This window comes from Natrix helvetica (genome assembly GCF_964273705.1).
Source record: "Natrix helvetica genome assembly, chromosome: Z".
Taxonomy (NCBI): Eukaryota; Metazoa; Chordata; class Lepidosauria; order Squamata; family Natricidae; genus Natrix; species Natrix helvetica.
In genome coordinates this window covers 24314385-24335714 of record NC_138554.1, presented here as the reverse complement: position 1 = coordinate 24335714, position 21330 = coordinate 24314385, and the positions used below count along the sequence as shown (strand labels likewise).

The 21330-nt window shown below is 41.5% G+C and overlaps 2 protein-coding genes across 5 annotated transcripts; one reads left to right on the top strand and one right to left on the bottom strand.

The window, feature by feature from the left end:
- Nucleotides 1-1588: 1588 nt before the first annotated feature.
- LOC309401748 (small ribosomal subunit protein uS4) lies at nucleotides 1589-8016 on the top strand. Of its 2 annotated transcripts, XR_014176792.1 has the most exons (6): nucleotides 1589-1664; nucleotides 3264-3387; nucleotides 5222-5344; nucleotides 6284-6470; nucleotides 6590-6776; nucleotides 7751-7891. XR_014176792.1 is itself a non-coding variant. In XM_081970954.1 (5 exons), exons 2-5 carry the CDS (start codon nucleotides 3291-3293, stop codon nucleotides 7926-7928), a joined length of 585 nt encoding a protein of 194 aa, XP_081827080.1. In that variant the 5' UTR covers nucleotides 1589-1664; nucleotides 3264-3290; the 3' UTR covers nucleotides 7929-8016. The 2 variants fall into 2 exon arrangements, 1 of the variants encoding a protein (XP_081827080.1); XM_081970954.1 differs by lacking the exon at nucleotides 6590-6776 and having other exon boundaries at nucleotides 7751-8016.
- Nucleotides 8017-8152: 136 nt separating this feature from the next.
- Nucleotides 8153-21081, bottom strand: LOC309401747 (suppressor of cytokine signaling 3-like). 3 transcript variants are annotated; one of them, XM_081970952.1, is made up of 3 exons: nucleotides 20409-21081; nucleotides 14668-14781; nucleotides 8153-10647 (listed from the first exon to the last, which is right to left on the bottom strand). In XM_081970952.1, the coding sequence occupies exon 3, from the start codon at nucleotides 10595-10597 to the stop codon at nucleotides 9983-9985; it is 615 nt and encodes a 204-aa protein (XP_081827078.1). In that variant the 5' UTR covers nucleotides 10598-10647; nucleotides 14668-14781; nucleotides 20409-21081; the 3' UTR covers nucleotides 8153-9982. The 3 variants fall into 3 exon arrangements, with proteins under 3 accessions (XP_081827078.1, XP_081827077.1, XP_081827079.1); XM_081970951.1 differs by having other exon boundaries at nucleotides 14668-14749; XM_081970953.1 differs by lacking the exon at nucleotides 14668-14781.
- Between the last annotated feature and the right edge of the window lie 249 nt (nucleotides 21082-21330).

Genomic DNA, 21330 nt, shown 5'->3' with positions numbered 1-21330 from the left:
AGCTTCTTCAGCTCTGACTGGATGGTGGGGAATCAAAGGATTTATATTTTAGCTTGCACTTTGCAATGAACACCCTTAGAATGGTGTGGGAGTATGAACGAATTTCCAGAAAAAACTGCAGATTACAGGAACCATTTGCACTTCAATTTGAGATGCACACAAAACAGATTCATCCCCAACAGCCTGGGCCTGTCTTCAACAGTGAAGGGTCACAGGGCAGAAAAGATCCTGCCACCAAGGCGGCTCTGCACCATTTGCACTACTCAGGTGACCCTGAGGACACAGATAAACCTTCAGGTGGCTTCAACAACTCTCTAAAAGAATGCAAATGACCAGCTGTCTGCAAGGAATATAAATCCTTCCATCCCCCCCCCCCCCCATTCAGTCAGAGCTTCTTGAATAAGAAGTGAAATGTCGTAGCATTTTTTAAAGGAAGTGGTTTCCTCCTGAAAAAGGACCTTCGGGACATCCAGCACAAAAGTATCATAAAAGATTAAACCGAGACATTTTGTTACTCATCCAAATAACTTCTTCAGTCAAAATGAAAATTTTGGTAGGCAGAGAGTCAGATAGTAGTTGGAAAGAACCAACTGGTGCCATACAGATTGCAGGGGTTTTCCCCCCAAATGAAAAGGACATGTAAATGAAGATTCAATTATCCAAGCCAAAAGTATCTTAAAACGTTAATTAGGGCAACTGGACCAAAGTTTTGTGCAAGATCATTCCTCAAAAAGTATTTTTCATTGTGTAATAAGAACATAATTCATTACCTGCATTGTTAATTAAATATAGTTTTCATTTTGACAGTATGCATGAACTATTAAGATGTTGATGTATAAAAGCATTCTGTCATAATACATTACTATTGCCAAAAGAAAAGAAAAAGGCTCAAAAGAGAGTATGAAATGAAGGGGAGGAAAGTAAAAAGAAACAATACAAGAAATGTTTAGGCATTTTCATCCATGTAAATTCACGATAAACCTGATCTTTCAAAGTGAATAATTCGGTACAATATACATAATATACATAGTACACAGACATTTTACACATCGCCCGTGGTGTGCAACCGCGCGTTTTTGGAAACAAGTCCAGATATTTTGCCCCAGTAAAGACTCGCGAGTCCTGACTCGTGGGGATTAGATGGAACTGCACAGGTAACCTTGTCCAAACAACACTTTGCGTAATTGCTCCACCAGAATGACACCGCCTGAGAATTATGGGCGCTGAAGCCCAGTTCATTTGGGGGATGACGTTTTAAGAAGTCGGCTAGAAAAACGAGGAAATCCTTTTGTCGGAAGGCACAACACGCTTTGAATGCTATGCTTATTCAGCGATGACGTCACACACACACACACACACGCTTCTAACCGCGAGATCTCCTTTAGTAGAGATCCAGCATTTATAAAGAAGGAGGAGCCGTAACGCCGCGTGGTACTTTCGTCATTAGCTTTTTAGCCAGTTTCTTTATCACACGAAAATCCAGTGCTCATTGGCTGGTATTCTTTGACGTTCCTCTCCGCCAATAGGCCAGGCGCTTAAAATGTCGTCTTTCTACTGGTTGGTAGAGAGGGAAGGCGGAGCTGCTCACCGTTCTATAAAAGCAGACTCCCAGGATGACCCTCTTCCTTTTTTTTCCTTGGTCTCCTTGACGTCTGAGGTGGGAGGTAAGGGAACTTTATCTTGCCAGATTAGGACTCGCGTAACCGAGTCGAACCGGGTAAGCGGAGCAGAGCGGCGGCGGCGGCGGCCAGCGATCGAAAAAACTTCGTTAAGAAAAGTGTCTCGCGGCCCACGTCTGGCAAGCGGGGGAGCGCATGCGCTTGAGCTTGCCGCTCGAGCCTCCATTTTCTACCCGTCCCCTGCTTCCTGCACGTGCGCCGGCCTCTGAAGCGGCCCCTGTGCGTGCATTCTCTTTGCGAGCTCAGCAGGGATATCCCGCTCCGGCATCGTGGCCGTCCAACCCTTCAGGATTTGCTGAATCTGAGAATGAGGGATTGATTTTAGGGGTTACCAGCCTGATCCCCTTTCTCGGGCCTAGTTTTTAATAGATGGTCTATAGGTCAATCCGTCCATGCACCTTTATCGATGTCCTTCCCTCTTATTTTAGGAATGGATTCTCAAATTGAACCTAAAAGGCTGAGTATCCTCAAGTGTCCACCCCCATCTGACCTAAGGGGCAACAAGTTAGAAAAAGAGAAAATAAACTCTGCTTTTGAGATAAAATTCAAATTTGGGGGAAGTGGGAGATCCATTTATTTTGTACTATCAACTTTATATGCCCCGTCCTCTGACATGAATGACTCTGGGCAATATACAATAAAGACATTATACAAGGCCACCTAAAAGCATTCAAAGAATAAAAAGATCATGGCGTCTATTGAAAGCTTTGTAAATGGCTGAATGTTGATAATTCTGTATAGGCATCGTATAAGGAGCTTAGGCCTTGCCCTTTCAGAGCAAACTGGTGGGCTTTTGAAGTGTTAATATATGAAAGTATGATTTTCCTTACTTGAGAACATCTAAGAAGTACAGTTTAGGTTAAATGTATACTGAATTTAATAAAAATGGGACTGAGGTGTGAAATAAAACTTAAGAATGAAAATGGTGGGATTGGGCTGCTCCTTTGTAAACTCTGCATATACACTACTCCATTCCCTTCACTGGGAAATTTTACTTCCTATAAATCCAGTAAATTAATTTTATAAAATGCTTCTAAAACACCATGAAAGTTGTTGCTTTTTTTTACTTTCATCTATTCTGTGGAGTCTTATTCATCCTTTTGAGATCCTATCCTCTAATTTGGAAATGGGACATCATGTTGATCAAAATGTTATAGCAATTACTGTTTTATGTGTATGTCTAAACCATCTGCTTAAATGTAAAAAAATCCATTTGGTTTTGTGTGGAAATACTTCCCCCATCTTCCTCTGAAGTAATGTCTAGCTAGTCAAAAAGAAAGGGGAAAACTTAGAATTTCTGGCTTGAAGCAGTGGAGAGTAAATTGATGAGGTGAGACAGATCTATAAAAGGGTGCAGTTCTGTTGTATAAAAAGGTATTCTCAATTAAGAATTAATAACTGAAAGATGAATAATAGTTATGCAGGTAATTAGGAATTGTTAATTGATATTGGCTGTGACTACCACTAAGAACATAAGCTGTTTTATCAATTGAGTCTGCTAAAAGTATATCAATAGTAATGTCTCCAGTGATTTCATTCTATTACATGACTTGCATTTGTTTCAAATATATTGTTTGTCCATAGGCTTGGCCTGTATCTTTTTAGGCCAGAATGCCTGTTGCCAGGAGTTGGGTATGTCGGAAGACTTATGTCACCCCCAGGCGGCCTTTTGAAAAATCACGTCTTGATCAGGAGTTGAAACTTATTGGTAAGATTTATTCGTTTATTTATCTCCTGATTCTAGGCAAATTGTGCAACAATCGGTTAAATGAATGGATAACAAAACTATTAAGAACCAAAAATAAATTCATAGCTGCTGTCGAGTGAAAATAATTAATGAAACAGCTTGCCTCCTGGAGTTGTGGGTGTTGTATTACTGGAGGTTTTAAGAGAAAGTTGGACAACCATTTGTCCAAGACAATATAAGGATTCCTGCTTGAGCAAGGGGTTGAAGACCTCCAAAGCCCCTTCCAACCATATGATTTTATGTAAAAAGTCCCAGGGCTGTTTTGTTTCTCTCATCTTCCAAAATGTTTGAGAAAAAAAAATACTCTTCAGTTGGGAAATGAATTATCCAATTGAAAAAGTAAAACAGAAAAAGATCTAATTTTGATGGGATAAATTGGAAGGGGTGATATCTGCCTTAACCAACAAAGATTCAGATTGAATTCTGTCCAGAGGAGAATGGGGCTTCTTTAAAAAAAGGAGAATTGGAAGCCCCTTAGAGACTTTAATTTTGATGATTTGGGGGAAAACATAGAAACGGGAGGGGCTTTTCTAATCATAGAAAATGTAATACGTGCATGTATATTTGTGTGTGTGTGTGTGTATATATGCTGGTTTTGTTGTATTCGGGTCTTTTCCCGTGTAAGGTTGAGATTGTCTTTGCAACGTTTCGGCAATTAAAATTTTAAGCCCACAGCTTGAAGATGGCAGGTGCGATCCTGCCGAAACGTTGCAAAGACAATCTCAACCTTACACGGGAAAAGACCCGAATACAACAAAACCAGCATACCTACACCCGTGAAAATCTACGAAAACAAATATATATATACATACATACACAAACATTGTTTCCCTGAAAATGCAAACCACTCCCAAAACAATTCATGCCTGCACCTAATATAAACTCCACCCCCAAAATGAGCCCCACCCACTCTGCCCCTCCATCTGGTTGTACAAGATGGAGTGAGGCGCATGCATAAAAATCAAACTTGGGCATGGTTGGGGGATGGAGTTGCCCCATGCGCTCCACATCTGCTTACCTTAGGACTGTTGCAACCAGGCTTCCCACACCCCGACACCTGCGGTGCCACTGCCTGAATTCTACAGCCACTTGTGCTGCGGCTGGCTGCAAGCAGCCCCAGAAAAAGTTGTGCAGCAGCATGACAGGTGTCTGGGCGTGGGAGGCCTGGCTGTGGTAAGACATCCCTAGAAAATAAGACATGGTGCTTTTCCGGGGGGCCCAAAAGAAAATAAGACTAGGCTTTTTTTTTCAGAGAAGCAAGTGTATATGTATATGTATATACATACCTACATACAAATATATAAAAAACTTGGTGAACATACCAAACAATGCTCCTTCCTATTTTCCCCATAACAATCCTGTGAGATGAGTTGGAGCGAGATGACTGGCTCATGGTCATCAAGTTTGTTTTCATGCCTAAGGTGGAATTAGAACTCAGCCTCCTGGTTTGTAGGCCAGCACCTTAATCACTACACCAAGCTGGCTTTGTGATATACAATGCAAAGGAAATTGGAAGCTCCCATTTTTTCTCTAATTCCTTCTGCACACTTTCCCCATTTTTTCTTTTATTATTTCTGCTCTGTATTAGTTTATATTAGTTTTTATATCTTTTATAAAACTTTAATAAAAAATTTATACCACAATGGAAGAGGTACGCTAATCAAGAGCAAGTTTTTCCAGAGGAATGGGGCTAATCCTGAGAAGACCTTACAAGTTGGGAAAAGAATCTGTCTTTGATTGGGTCACTGTGACCTTTAAAGTAACTGCATTTAAACTTTCAGAATTCTTTTACTAGGTGAATATGGGCTGCGGAACAAACGTGAAGTATGGCGAGTGAAGTTCACTTTGGCCAAGATCCGCAAAGCTGCCCGAGAGCTGCTCACCCTGGATGAGAAAGATCAGCGACGCCTTTTTGAAGGTAATATAATGGCAAAATTAGATATTGAACAACAGCTTTGGTGGCGCTGTTGCTTTCGGGACCTATGACTCACTTGAAGCCTGCTGAGTACCTTGATATATTTAACTTTTTTCCCTCATACCAGCTTGTAAGTCACTAATCTGATTATAAGATGGGTGATATGCGTTATAAGATTACACAAAGGCCTGGTTTCCACAACATGTTAAATGGGGTCAAGAGAGGAGAGTTAATGTGTGATGGAAATACCAAAAAGGGATTAATTGAGCCAATCAGTTTACCACTGATAGTTGGAATTTAGTTATAAACAGACCTAGTTATGACAAGCTTTAGCTATACCCTTTATAGCTTGCATGCTTCATCCTTTAAAAAAAAAGTTTAAAACAATCTTATCTATTACGAAATTCACTACCAAGATCATAAAGTAAGAAAATACCAGTCAGAAACAGATTGGCTACAGTGGCCAAGCCAATACTGTGCCAACCTGAGCAATGAGAAGGGTTAGTGAAAATGCTGTTACTTGCCATGTGTAAGAGTTTGCTGAGATACTGAGCTCTTTTTGAAATAAATGGATAGGGGTTCTGTGGTATCACTTTTTGAGTCAGTTAAGTGGTTGACAGAACAGTCTGATTGAACTAAATATGTTCTGCAAACAAAGCTGCCATTGACGTTGAGGTGTGATTTGCACTTTAATCTCAAGGTCTCTACTCAGTTAGAAACACAATTATTGATAATACTTTCGACAATCTGATGCTATTCTTGTCCCAATACCATTTCTATATCCTGGGATTATGTAATTTGTATTTTTTTTTTTGCATAGCCAGTTAACTGATGGTTGTATCTTTTTCAATTTTGTACCCATAAATATGCTAATCTGAACATTGTCTCTTTTAACATAGAAAGACCCGTTTAGTTTGTTGATGTCTCTTAAATTTCTCTCAGGCAATGCCTTGCTGCGCCGTTTGGTCAGAATTGGGGTGCTGGATGAAGGCAAAATGAAATTGGATTACATCCTGGGTCTGAAAATTGAGGATTTCCTGGAGCGTCGTCTCCAAACCCAAGTCTTCAAACTGGGCCTGGCTAAATCCATCCATCATGCTCGTGTTCTTATCCGCCAGAGACACATCCGGTATGCTGCTGAGAGCCAAATTTTGGGGAGTGTAAAGTTAACTATGAATTGCTGACATTGGGTATCAGCATCAGAACACGTACTTCTGAAATAACATTTGCAATATCTTTTATGTGTAGCCTGTCTGACGATAACTCTGGCCCCGGCCCTGGCTTGGGCCTTTATATACCACCAAACCCTTTTGTGGATTGAATCCTTGGATAGCTCAATAGACTAGCAGTGTCAAAGCAACTCTCAAAGATTTCGGCAAGGTTCACTGCGGCTTGGCCGTACACCTTGTGAAGGTCTGCCACATGGGTGGCCAAGGTAACACCAAGTACTGCTCCGATTTAGCAAGCACAGCAGTAACCTGATATGATCCTTCTGTACAAGTAAAATGGATTTTGCAACGGGTTGGAGGAAATGTTTATGTCTTCAGTTGCTGAATTCCAGTAAGCAGCCCCAGCAAAAAAGTTGCCAAGAGTTGTAGTTTGACTTTCTGGTGGACTACATTTCCTTAATTAAGCATATATTTTACCACCAGCTGGAATTGGGTATGTTTTACCTATTATAGGCAGGAACAGCAACATTCACATATAAAACAATTTCCATGGTGCATTGGCTACTTCTGAAATGTAGTTCCATATCTTGTAGATAAGTATAGGATTCTGGTGTACTGAATATTTACATTATATTTATGGTGAGTCCATGATAGGTTCTATTGTTTACTTGCAAATTGCAACTGTTACTCCCCCCCCCCCCCAAAACACCAAATACATTCCTTGCTTGCATTGGCAAAGCAATTTTAAATGATTTGGATGGGGAGACTGGGGGATAAAACCTGATTAAAATTACAAAGCATAAAATTGGTCATTGTTTCTTGCCTGAATAGGTTACTGTCCAGTCAGCAATAACACTGTTCTGATTGCTCTATAAATCATTGTTAGTAATGATTGTTCCTTTAAAGATTGAAACTCCAATAGAGAATAGCTCAGGGTTGAAATGAGGGGTCCTTGTGATGTTACCTAGCTTGGGTAATGATATATCTGCAAGAAAACAACCAAGCCCGGAGAGCACAAAGATTCTGAGTGAAATTAGGTTCCAAGTGGATCCAGAAGCCTTTTGCAGTCACACTGCACATAACCCTGAAGCCAGTGGCCGTTGGGGCTTTGACTTCTGAATGTTGAGGGTAGGCTGTGAACTCAGGAAATATTTGCAGAGCTTGTTTGTTTTGTCAAATATTTCCCACAAGTTCTAGATGAGATTATTTATTCACTAATCATTTCTTTTTCCCCTCTTAGTGTAAGGAAGCAAGTGGTGAACATTCCTTCCTTTATTGTCCGGCTGGACTCTCAAAAGCACATTGACTTCTCCCTTCGTTCACCTTATGGTGGTGGCCGACCAGGCCGCGTCAAGAGGAAGAATGCCAAGAAGGGCCAGGGCGGTGCTGGCGGAGGAGATGATGAAGAGGAAGATTAAAATGTAGAATATGGCTTTCCTGCCACATAAACCAGTGGGTCATTGAGCCTATCTTACTAACATCCAATAAAAAGATTTGTGGATAAAATACTGTAGTTCCATGGCGTCAAGAGAATTACAAACCTTGTTATAACTTGAACATGTTCTTTCTTGCCTCTGATTACCCAGCAATGAGCTCTGTGAATTCAATGTTGGCTTCACACTTCCCAGATTAAGATATTTGCTTCATGCACAAAGGGGAATGGAATATGAGAAGGGAGCAGAAAGGAAGATTGGCAATGCAAATGAGCTGGGAGAGGAGGTGACAGGCCTTGTTTGAGAATGCCATATGAGCACAATTCTTTCCTTTGCACTATTTTAGCTCCAACTCAACAAAACACTCCCAAACCATAATTTCAGATCGGTTTCTTCCCTTTCACCTCATTCTTTCCTTTTGTTTGTCTTGCCAAATTTAAATGGAACTGGAGAGAGGCCATTTCTGACGTGGGCTTTGGTCATTGTTCCCTGTGCCCTCAATATCACTTCTCTGTTTTGCTGTACTGTCCCAAATAGAGTTATTTCCAAAATGGGTGCACATATACACTCTGTATTCCTTTTCCTCTTAAGAGTTTATTGGTAAGGTCTTGCAGGTAAAAATAGTGCAAAGGTGAATAATTAATAAAAATAGGGGAGATAAGCTAGGCTGTCCCAAAGGCAGATCGCTGAGATAAATTTTTCACTGCTAACTTACCTCTTGCAAGCTGTTATTTTTATTCAGGAAGCAGGAAAGCAAACTGGCCTCTGATAACATACTTTTACCTATTGTTGGAGAGGAATTGGCTGGGCTTCCCAGTAGGATCCAGGAAGAGCCTGGTTTGCCAGTAAGGAATCAAATGAACTCAAAAGCAGAAGAATCAAGTCAGTTTGCAGAAGATCAAGGTTTATTTTAAAGGAGTTTTTAGGTTGCTTAAAAACATTAAATTTATGATTAAAAATTGAATAGTTCTTAAGAATGGAATATGATTTAACTGTGCTACCTTAGTGAAAGTTTTGCACGAAATGCACAAAATTACCATCTGCAATCACATTTTCTAACCTTTGTGCTGCAAGGTTTGGAATTTTGTTTTTCTTTTATTGTCCCTTTACTATGAAGTCTGTTTCCTCAGAAACTGGTATCTTCCTCACTCTTGAGTGGTATATCTGTGCTGGCTGCCTATAAAAACACTCAAGTCACCGAACTTTTTTCCTTTCTCGTAACTGGTTTCTGAGTCAGCATTCTTGAAAGCTGTCAAGTTACAGTAAGGACCCTTACTAAAGGCAGTGACTGGAAGTGGGGGGAGGAGAGAGGTCAGGATCACACAGGGGTCAAAGTGGAAATGGAGGAGGACTGCTGTGGATTTGGTGCAGAGTGGCTTATTGCTCAAAATCTGCCTTCAGGCTGGCCTTGGGGTTATCTATATTCTAAAGAAAGAAACCAGAGAAGGTTGCCAATTCAAGCATTCTTGTTACTGGGTGTACAATCTTCTTGTCCGCCTGAGAGTTTGTAGAGAAAGATGCACAATAGTTGCAGCTAAACACCAATTCTGTCCTTCACTACTGGGCAGTGCTGCTGCAGACGTGACAGGTGTCCCTTGTACAGTTAGAGATATTTGTCATGACTTTTTCACACAAACTTGTGCACCTTTCAACAACTTTCAACTAAAGATGAGAACAGCTGGGAGGTGCTTAGAGCAGCTCTGCTATGGATAGTGAAAATTTTCTGCTATACTACCTCTGCACAAGAAGCATTTGAAATGTGGAAGTGGCTAGCTTGCAAAAATGGGGAAGGGGATTACATAGGATATGCATCTCTATATTGTTGACTAACCTACTCTGCCAATTCCTTTTTTCAGATAATTTTCAGTAACTTCTGGAAGGCTCATTATAAATAGCTCCACAATGAAATGGTTGGTTTATTCCAAGAAAATAGGGGTGCATCAGCAGTACACTATCTATAACCAGCTCTGCTCATCCACTCTAACAAGGAAGGCCCCAACTCTGCATTCATTAAAAGGTCTCAAAACTGGTGCTTCCTTTTAGCTGCAGATTGAGTTCAACAATGCCTGGGGGACTGGCAGCTTCTGCAGCTGAGCTCTGGTGTCACCTCTGCCCCGCACGCTGCCTCGTACAGCCCGCTGACACAGCTCCTGCAAAGTGGGCACCTTGCAACGGAGCGGCTGTGAGAGGGCCAGAGGCACCGGAGGCTGACCCTCGCTCTCCAAATAGCAGGGACCCCCTTCCACAGCCCCCAGGCAGAGATAATACTCAACTAACTGGACCACGCAACTGAAGGCTGGGGGGTGGCCAGCTCCTGGCAAGGCCTCCAGGTGAAAAGCTGAGTCCTGCTGCTGAATACGCAGGTTGGTGATGCCTGTCCTGGTGCGGACACTCAAGGTGAAGAGGTGGTGATGGTCGGAGGAATCTCTCACCAGGAAGACACCAGGAGGCTGGGAGGTCAAGAGCCTCTTGGCTTCAGCTCCTGACAGGCTGCCCCAGTAGAAGCCACTGGCCTCCAAGCGTTCCAAGGCACTTTCCACCCGCTCAAACTCTCCACAGAAACTCTTGAAATGGTAGGAAGGGACGGCAGGGCCTGTCATGGCCACCACGACTGGTGCAGATGCCGGCGGGCAGCAACAGCACAGGGGGACCATTGCGCCACCAATTGACTAGTGGACAGCTTGATCATTTATCAGAGCTGCATCTGAAAAGGAAGATAAAGTCAATTCACAGAGAGGCACCTGAATATCACTCGCATCAATCCTCATCTTACAACATTCATTTAGCGGCTGTTCAAAATGACAGTGGCACTGAAAAAAGCAACTTCAGATCAGTGCTCACACTTAACGACCGTTGCAGCTTCCTCAGTCACATGATCAAAGTTCAGGTGTTTGGCAACCAGCATGTATTCACAAGGGTCTCAGCATCTCAAGAGTCTTGAGTTTGTCATTTGCAAGCTTCCTAAGGAGCTTCTGACAAGCAAAGTCAAAGGGAGAAGCCAGATTCGCTTAACGCCAGATGACTTACTTTTAAAAAAATGTAGTGGTTTGCTTAACTATTGCAAAAAAAAAACACAACATCCTAAAACAGGGCACAACTCACTTGAGTTGTGGCAGCACAGCGGTTAGAATGCAGTATTGCAGGCTAATTCTGCTGACTGCCAGCTGCCTGCAGTTTGGCAGTTCGATTCTTACCAATTCAAGGTTGACTCAGCTTTCCATCCGAGATCGGTCAAATGAGGAAGTAGATTGTTGGGGGAATGGGCTGACTCGGTAAACCGCTGAGAGAGGGCTGTAAAGTACTGTGAAGTGGTAAATAAAGTCTACGTTCTACTGCTATTAATTGCCTTGCTGGGCAACAGAAATGTCGGGCTCAATTGTGTTCATAGGTCAAGGGTTACCTGTATTTGAATAATAGAAAGAGGTTGTGCATTGAAAAAATGGGGACAGAGAGAAAGAAAAAAATAAGTGCAGTGAGCTCATTCCTCCATGCATTACATAGATTCCCCTTTTAGAGAGAAATAGTTTCTCAAACTCAGCTGTGGAACTCATTGGTTGATCTCGGGCCAATAACAATATGTCATCAAGTCTGCTTCACGAAGCGTTTTTATGAAAAAAAAAATAGGAAAGGGTACTACTTATCTAACTTTAATCTCCCAATTAAAAATAAGATATAAATCAAATAAATGAGAGCCAGTTTGATCCAGTGGTTAAAACATCAGACTAGAAACCAGGACACTGAATTCTAGTCCTGCCTTAGGTAGGAAAGCTCACTGGGTGACTTTGGGCCAATCATTCTCTCTCAACTCATGACATCCGGCTTCAGCGACAATCTACTCGATCAGTTCCTGCCTCAACCAATAGATCAATACTCAAAAGTAGTATTTCACAGAAAAAGTAATGGAAGCTTGGAACCAACTTTCAGAGGAAGTGGTGGGTCAATCAGAAAGTAACTTGAGTTTAAACATGCTCAAGGTAATCTATTAATTTAAATTTACAATTAAAATAATAAATTAAAAAGAATTCAAAATAAAACCACCTCAAAGGGCAGAATTGATGGACTTTTGGGTCTTTTTCTACCACCAGTTTTCTATGTTTCCATGTTAATACTCACTTAAGATGAAAAAAGCAGACTTGGAGGAAAACACTTAAGAATTTTTTTAAAAAAAATCATGCGAATAACAATTGAAATATTCTATTTGCAGTTAGAATTTGGGGCTGCTTTAAAGCTGCATCTAAATGTAGAACTGAATGCAGCTTCAAAGCTACAGGAGGTCTGTTGTTGACCCACCCTTTTTTTTAGATTTTACACTAGGCTTTCTTCTCGTTCTCAAATCCTTCACTGACTTGACTTTAAGGTTTACTTGCAAAATTTTAGACAAGTTTTATCTAGCACAACAGATTTGGCAAAAAGTATTGGGAAAATAGCCTAGAATTGCTAAGTACCCAAATCTCAACCATTCTAAGTACAGGTAGTCCTCAGCATGGCCAGAATGGAGCCCAAAATTTCTGTTGCTAAGGGAGATGTTTGTTAAGTGAATTTTGCCCCACTTTAGCTTTCTGGCCACGGTTGTTAAGTGAATCACTGCAGTTGTTAACTTAGTAACACAGTTGTTAAGTGAATCTGGTTTCCCCATTGACTTTGCTTGTCAGTAGTCGCAAAAGGAGATCCCATGACACAGCAATGGTCATAAATATGAACCAGTTGCTAAGCACCTGAATTTTGATCACATGGTCATGGGGTGTGAAAAAAGGTCATAAGTTAATAATAATAATAATAATATATTTATTTCTTAGCCGCACCCTCTCCCGAAGGACTCGGGGCGGCGTACAACAAAACATACGAAATAAATATGTAAACAAAACAAACATAAAGCAAAAACATACACTGAGACATACACAAGGAGGAGGTCGATTGATAAAACAATTAAAATACAAAATATAAAACCCCTAGAAATTAAATATAATTAAAATACCCGGTTAAAAACCCGTCAGGAGCGATATGGTTAGATCAAAGTTGAGCCAGGCCAGCTGCTTGGAATAGGCGGGTCTTAAGCTTAATACGGAAGGAGTTACATTTTTTCAGTGCCGTTGCAACTTTGAATGGTCACTAAATGAACTATTGTAAGTCGAGGACTGCCTGTAACAACTAATATGGATTTCATGTATTTTTAAACTGCTACCCGTACAAATCTTTCTCAAAGAAACCCAAGCTTTTCAAGGTGCAGATTCATTCCTGCAACAAAACTAGCCAGCCTTGCAAAATTCATAGAAGAGATGAGCCAAAGAGTTTGCTTCTTAAACTGATTGACAGACAGAAGAACCAATAGGTTTCCCTTCAGGGTGGCTATGAGAAAGAACAGAGGAATAGGCAAGAGTGGCTAAACATCACTCCCCCACAGATCATACATGATCCGTATATAAAAATATAAGAAAGCTTTATGCAACTTTGAAGCTCTGTTGTCAAGGAATCAAGTAACACCCCCCAAAAGAAAGCTCCGAGGCTTGAGTTTCCTCAAAGTTCCATTTTATTAGAGATGTCATATTAGCACATCTGGGAAAACCCAAATCTGAGAGTTTCCAGGTTTTCCCCACCCAAAAGAAAGTCAAAGATCCATCCCCTGCATCCACAAATCCATCAAATGGCCCAATCATTTCATCGTCCCAACTGGAGACAACCCCCAGGCACTCCCATCCAGGCGCAGGCCAAATGCCCTTGAGTCCCAGAGAAAGGAATGTTGTTATGGCTAATTCTCCACCCACTCCTTCAATTCCCCCCTCCCATTTCCCCAGGCACTAATTATGGCAGCCCTGAAGCTCCAAGAAAAAGATGGCTTCCAGGGCTGACAGGATATTTTTGAGTTTGGTTTCCAGGTTTTCCCCACCCAAGTGAAAGTTCAAGTCCCTGCCCAACACCAAGATGTCCATCATAGGATCCAATCAGGCACCATCCAAAACTGGAGATGCCTCCCACTCACCTCATCGCAGCTGCAGGGACAAAGCAACCTTGACTCTTGAGAAAGAATGTTGTTTTGACTACACATCATCCACACTCTGTATAACCCCACTCCCTGTTTCCTTCAGTAGAAAACATAACAGGCCTGAAGGCCCAATGTAAAAGATGGCTTCCAGGTCTGACATCTGTTCTAGTTTTGGGATTCCGTTTTAGAACACAGAATCATAGAGCTGGAAGGGACCTAGTCCAATCCCTGCTCAAGCAGGAGACTATACCGTTCTGGACAAATGGATGTCCAGTCTCTTCTTGAAAACTTCCGAGTGTTGGAGCACCCCCAATTGATGGAGGCTTTTCTTCCCCCAAGACAAATCTCTTGTTAAGAGATCAGATTTATTGGCAATTGATCTTCTAACCAGAAGATCAGACATGGACATTGGAGGGAGGATCCAGTTTGAAATGCCCCAGAATAAAATTTGGAAAGCACAGCATGGAAAGGAATGTTATTCTGACTTCTTGTCTGAGTTGCTCCTTTTTTATTTTATGGCAGTTTTTGAAAAGACTCTCAGAAATGGCTTCTTCCACTTGCTGCGTGTTAAGACTGCTAAAAATTGCTTCCCCTTTCCTTCTTTCTGCTATCAAGCCCGGACGCTTCTCTTGCTAACAGCCCAACCATGGCAGCTTCCTTTTCTGACCAACTTAACTTCTTTAAAAAGTGTTTAATCTCACCGACGATCTCAGTTACAAGATGGTTTTGAAACTATTACTTAACTCAGAACGTGTTTAGGCCAGAGAAAGCAGGATTCTGTTTCATAATCGGAGGGCTTGTTATTGGTTGAAAGAACGAACTGGTCCTTCAAAGAGAAAAGGTCTAATTCAGCAACCACTGAAAGGCAGAATTGGAGAAGTCAGTCCAGGATTAGCAAAGAAAACTAGCCCTGCAGCTTGCGAAAGAAAAGGTAAAGACCAGGGGTGGGATTGAAAAAATTTAGCAACCGGTTCTCTGTCTGGTTGCTGGGTGGTTGTGGCCATGGGGGCATGGCCTAGTTGGTTTCCTGCACCACGGCGATGGGAGGGGAAATTTTCGCCCTCCCCAGACTCTGGAGGCTTTCCTCGAGCCTCCAGGAGGGTGAAAATCCCCCTGGGCTCCCGAGGACCTCCTGAAGCCAGAAACTGTTTCTGGACTTCCGGTAGGTCTGTTTTTCACCCTCCGAGAGTCTCTGTGCAGGCTCTTCACTTACCTGGCATGATGAATGGACCATGTGGAGACTCCTGGGTGGGGAGGGGTTAGGGTTAAAATTAACATCCGGTTCATCCGAACCGGCTGAATCCCACCCCTTCCCAACTGATTCTGGTGTCTAATGGGTGCCTAGCCAACATGTCCACTTTCTTGACAAGAACACAGAAGTGGTTTGCCATGATTTTCTTCTAGGGTGAGATCTTTTCTGAAATTTCTCATCTAGCTATGGCCAGCCTTGGTTTCCTATCTGTCATCCATTTGAACACTAAGCAGGTCCAACCTGCTTAACTTTTTTCAAGATCAGCCAAGGTCACCTGCAATGAAATGTACCTGTGAGAGAATCTACTGGAATTCCTGCCAAACATCTTCAGGAAGCAAAAATTAGAATGACACACTGTGTGTTTGACCGACATCTGCTTGCTCTCAAATTGTTGCCCTTACTGATTCGTAAGTAGTACAGTTAGTGCTCAAGTGGAGCCAGAACTTCCATCACTAAACAATGAGGTCATTAAGTGAGCTGTATTCATTTTGATCAAGTGACTGCGGGGATGTTGGGATAGTTGTAATTGCAGGACTGGTCTTAAGTCCTTTTTTTCCAGCACCACTGTAACTGTGAGCCATCATTAAACTAAATGGTTGTAAGTCAAAAATTACCCATAAGACATTTGGCATTCTCTACCAGGTGTCTCTTCAGATGCATTGAACACAACTTCTCATTATTACATGTCAGCTGGGGATAACAGGATTTGTAATGAATTTGGAGACCACCAGATTGAGGATGCCTACTCTTAAATTTTCATTCTGATCCTATAAAAATGCCTCCCATTGAAGTATCTTAAGATCCTGGGAGAGTTGCAGGTAGCAGTTCCTGGTTAAGTTTATATAGATTCCAAAGCTAAGCAGGGTTAGTCCTGTTGAAATTTGGATGATTACTTTCCAGGGAAGTTCATGGATGGAAACTAGAGCAGGAAGTGAAAGCGACAATAGAAAAAATTGACCAAAATCACAATTTATGTAGTTGCCAAGAAAACTGAATGGCCATGTTCATGAAATCAATAGGAGCTGCTCAGAATCTAAGAAAATGTCTGGCCTTGGAAAATACTTTGTCCTTTTTTTGTTTTTAAGCTTATTTCCTCTAAACATACTGATAAAAATAATTGCAACAATGGAGAATCTACTCTGATCTTGGCATTCTCGCAGATATTTCATTGTCCCAACAAGTAACATCATCCGTGCTTTTGGTTTATCCCAGAATGATATATAATTAATAAATTAATTATAATAAATATTATACACTACCTTAAATTTTGCCTCTTGAATCTCTGGATAGAAGGCTTTATCTATTGTACATTCCAAAATTATCTCATGTAACCAGTCCGGGAAATAAGAATTAGGCTAATTATTCTACTGTTACCATGGTTTTTTTAAATAATTCTTTGCCAGGAAGAATGTAAGATGTATTAAAATTCTTTTCTATTTCTCTGCAAATAAAGAATTCTAATACAAAGATACTAACAATAAAAGAAATATTGTCAACTTCAATTCTAAAACAAATTTCAGATTCATAAGCATCAGGGAAAAATATTTCTGGGACTATATCATTAAAAAGCTGTAGGTTGAAGATGGCATGTTTGACAGCTCATATTCATTAACATTTCCCTGCATTTAGAAATCTACAGTCTCTGTGTCTTTGGAGAAAGAAGTAAATCTACAATTGTACTTACAACTGCTATAAAGATTAGGAGCCACTTCTTCATCTTTTTTTCTTTCTCTTCTATTTTTCTTCTACCTTTTTTGCACTTTAGTTTTCTCTTTTGTTTCTTCATTTTTCTTTCTTGTTTTATTTTAGTTCATATTAATTTTACTATTGTTTTAAAAATCTTTAATAAAGTTATATTTAAAAAAAAAGAAATCTAGAGTCCCTTTTCCTAAAGTACAACATTGGTACCTTGAGGGCACAATATTTTTTCGCGTGGGAAACAAGACAAGTCCCAACAGTTTTCCTGGCCATATTTCTTTGAAGTGTTTCTTATTATATTGCTTCCTTCTTGGCTGGGATAGAATGGCTCAAAATGCATCACGTGGCTTCATGCCTAAGGCAAGACTAGAATTCATGGTCTCCGGTTTTCTAACCTGGTGCCTTAAACCACTACACAAAAAATGAGAAGAGGACATATAGGTAGTCCTCGACTTACAGCGTCAATTGAGCCCCAAATTTCTATTGTTAAGTGAGACATTTGTTAAGTGAGTTTTACCCCATTTTACAATCTTTCTTGCAACAGTTGTTAAGCGAATACTTCAGCTGATAAGTTAGTAACCCAGTTGTTAAGTGAATCTGGCTTCCCCATTGATTTTGCTGATCAGAAGGTTGCAAAAGATGATTGAGGGGTCTCGTGACACAGCAACGGTCATAAATATGAAACAGTTGCCAAGCATCTGAATTTTGATCATGTAACCATGGAGATGCTGCAAAGATCGTAACTGTGAGAAATGGTCATAAGCCACATTTTTCAGTGCTGTTGTAACTTTGAACGGTCACTAAATGAACTGTTGTTAAGTTGAGGACTACCTTTACTGAAAACTGTTTAAATAAAACTATTTTTAACTAATCTGTGAATAATGTTTTACTGGGAAGAAAGAAAATTTAGCACAATTGAAAAGTCACAATATCACAGCAGTAAGATTCTAATATCCTGTTCATAGATTCCTCCTGAAAACCTCAAGTGAATTATTGCTTCTGTGCAAATACAATCCCATGTGAGACTTTTTGTCTTTTGTTTTAAAAAAAAATGCCTCGAAGTAACCTCACATAGGAAAATGTGCCCCATTTTAAGAGGAGTAGCATCTGAACTCAAACTTGTCAACTTTAGGTCATTCCCAATCTACATCCGACGTAGAAGGAATCTGTTTAGCTGCCAGCAGAATTAAAGAGGCTAGTTCTGTAAATACAACACATGGGATATGAACTCTGGGATATGAACTCTCGGCTAGTCTCTTCCAATTCCAAAATCCTCTGAATTATTGTCTGCTCAGATAAGCAAATCCTGGACATCAATCAACCATCCCCAGCGTGGTTCAGTTGTGCAACAGAAAATAAGGAGACTGGAGAAAGGGGGCCTAAGTACATTAATAGAGGTGGTCCTAGTTCAGCCCTTGTCATCTCCATTTAGAAACCGACTGAGTAGCAAGTAGTAGAGAGCAAGAACTGACATTAACAGGCTAAATAAATCAATAGCTTGTACTGATGTACAAGCAACTAGTGACAGCTCCTATAGCCTGAAGCACCTCCCCTCAAAAGAGGCTCCTTAGTCTCTGAGTGAGTCACTCTTCTTATCTGCCAATAATTCTAGGAGATGCATCCTTCTTTATCTTACATTTTGGGTGTTAAGAGGAAATTTCCATCAATGGGAGCCAGTTTAGTCTACTCTAGTGATTATGGCACTAGACTTCAAAGCGGGAGACCGTGAGTTCAAGTCCCTTCTTAGCCCTGAAAGCCAGCTAGGTTACTCTCCCTCAGCCTAAGCTACCTCACAGGGTTGTTGTTGTTGTTGTGTGTTGGAAATAGGAGGAGGAAGGTGTGTTGGATCTGCTCATCTTCACCTTGTTATTTGCAAAAACAATAAAGGCAGGCTATAAATAAATAAATAAATTTAGTATACAATCAAACTAACTTCTATATGATGGAGAGAATAACCTTTTTTTGTCATTACAGAAGGTTTAACAAAAAAATAAAATAAAAACACCATACACTGAGAAAAAACTCTTAAACCCTGTATGTTTCAAGATAGTGAGAATGCAATTGGAGTCATCTTTTGAGTGTCTGCTTAGATTATTTTAAACCTTACTGTACTAGCTTGGACTGAGCTTGTGAACAAAAATTGCACACTTTTTCTGGACCAAGGGCCACTCTGCTCTTTGAGCCCATGCAGGTAATCTGCGATTTACAACCATTCATTTATTGACGGGTTGAAATTACACCACCACTGAAAAAAGTGACTTAATTTTCATAATTATGATCTTTGTTGCATCTCCAAGGGATTAAAATCCAGAGACTTGGCACATATTTATAACAGTTGCAGTGTTCTGGGGTCCTGTGATAATCTTTTGTGGCCTTCTGACAAGCAAAGTCAATGGGGAAGCCAGATTGAATTAACAACCATATTATTCACTTAACAACTGCAATGGTTCATTTAACAACTGTGGTAAGAAAGGTCATAAAATGGAGCAACACTCACTTAACAACTGTCTTGCTTAGCAATGAAAATTTTGAGCTCAACTATGGTCCTTAAGTCAAGGACTATCACTAAATTTGTTTCATTTTCTTTATACTTAAACAGCGTTGATATGATTACTTCTCCAGTTACATAAGAAATATTTTCTCCTTTTAGGCACTTTTAAAGGATCCTCTACTTTAAATTGTGCTTATCTGCACAAAAATCAAGCAGCAGCTTCCTTCACAAAGTGTCTCCCACAGCTGCAGCTGCAAGGGATGGAAACCCCAGTAATTCTCCAGGCTAAATGATGTTCTACGAATTGCTTGATTTTTGTTGGTGGTGTTTATTCTTTTCTCATAACTGCAGATGAGAAAATAGCATGAAGAAAGAGGAGGCTGCTAGGGTATAGTTACAGATTAATAATGAAAGAAATGGGAAAATCATTGTTGGTAAACAAAACTTTATTACAGGTTTTGTGTTGGAAGCAAACCCATTTGCATGAAATCTATGTAAAATACAGCTATTTTTCACTACACCCAGAGAAAGATACACAGACACACTCGGGTGTTCCCAGCCATGCATGCTGTTAGGTTAAAAAGTTGAGAGGGCGTCAAATACGAAAAGTTGGCTATTTTGCATTGTGGCATTCCTAATCTTTTATAAAACAGTTTAAGCTTCGCGGGACTATAATCGCTGGAACGTTAATTTGAATTTTGCCAGATTGCAAATTCATACTTTATCTGACTGTCGAGTTATTATTCTTATTCGGCAACCTAAGGGTGGTTTTCCAGCCTCCCGTCCTAAAAAAAATAATTAAGCGCCAAAGCCAGACTGGGGCTTCCCGCCGATTTACCCTCTAAATAAACCAGCATCGGAAGAGTTTTCCATACTCCGCTACCAGCCCCGAGAGTCTGAGCGCCGATCTCTTGCTTAAGAGTGGCTGGAAGGGGTTTTCTCCTCTTCCCAACTTTCACAGCCCCCGCAACCCGCAACCCCAGCTTGGGAAACGACGTTCCCCCGCACTCGCTCCGAAAGCCCGAAGAGTTTGGCTAAACTTACCTTTGTTGGCGAGGAAAACCGAGCGGTGCCTGGGTTTTTCCGGGGAGCGGGGGAACGAAAGGGGCCGAGCAAATCGATTTAAAACACGGACTCGGCTTTGCAGGCTGGGCTGCGGGAAGCGGGTCCGGTGCGATCTCCCCTTTTCCCCATCTTTCGGGCGGCGGCGGCGGGAGGATGGAGGTAGTGGGCGAAGGCGCACCGCGCGCACTCGGGATGGTCTCGGACGGAGCTTTTGCCTCCCCAGCTCGGACGGGGAAGAATAGAAAGAGGTGGAAGTTTACGGGGCTGGGGGTGGGGTGGGTGGGGGGAGTGAAATGGAGGAGGAGGAGGAGGAGGAGGGGGTGGTAGAAGAACAGCGCCAATCTATTTCCTTTGGCCAAAGAATCGCGGCCCCTCTCTGGTTTCCTGGAAATGCGTGTGAACGTACGTGCGCGTTTCTGAAACGAGAAGCGCCTTTCCCGTTAGCAGAGGAATCGGAGAAGGCGAAAGGGGGGGGGGGACTGGTGTCCGACGACTTCGGATACAATCTCGGTGCGGGGGGAGAGGGGGAGAGAGAGAGAGAGAGAGAAAGAGAGAAGCTTAAAGGGCAGGGAGAAAGTGCCCAAGAGTTTGCAATAATCGTTCGGCGGCTCCGATTGGATATTGTGTGTGTGTGTGTGCGTGTATGCATATATGTATGAAAAACATATGTACATTTGTCAGAGGAAAGAGGCTAGATGCTTCGACCGTGTGTGTGTGTGTGTGCTGGGGAAGGGGGGAGCGTGGCCGAGTATTTATTTTTATGAATGGTCGCCCCTTTCATTGGTCGCTGGGGAGTGGCTGACAGGGCTGTGATTGGCAGGAAGTGGCTGTATCAACCCCGCGCGCTCCCTCCCCCTCCCCTTTTGCTGCTGCTGATTTTTTTTTCCTTCCCCCCTCTGGG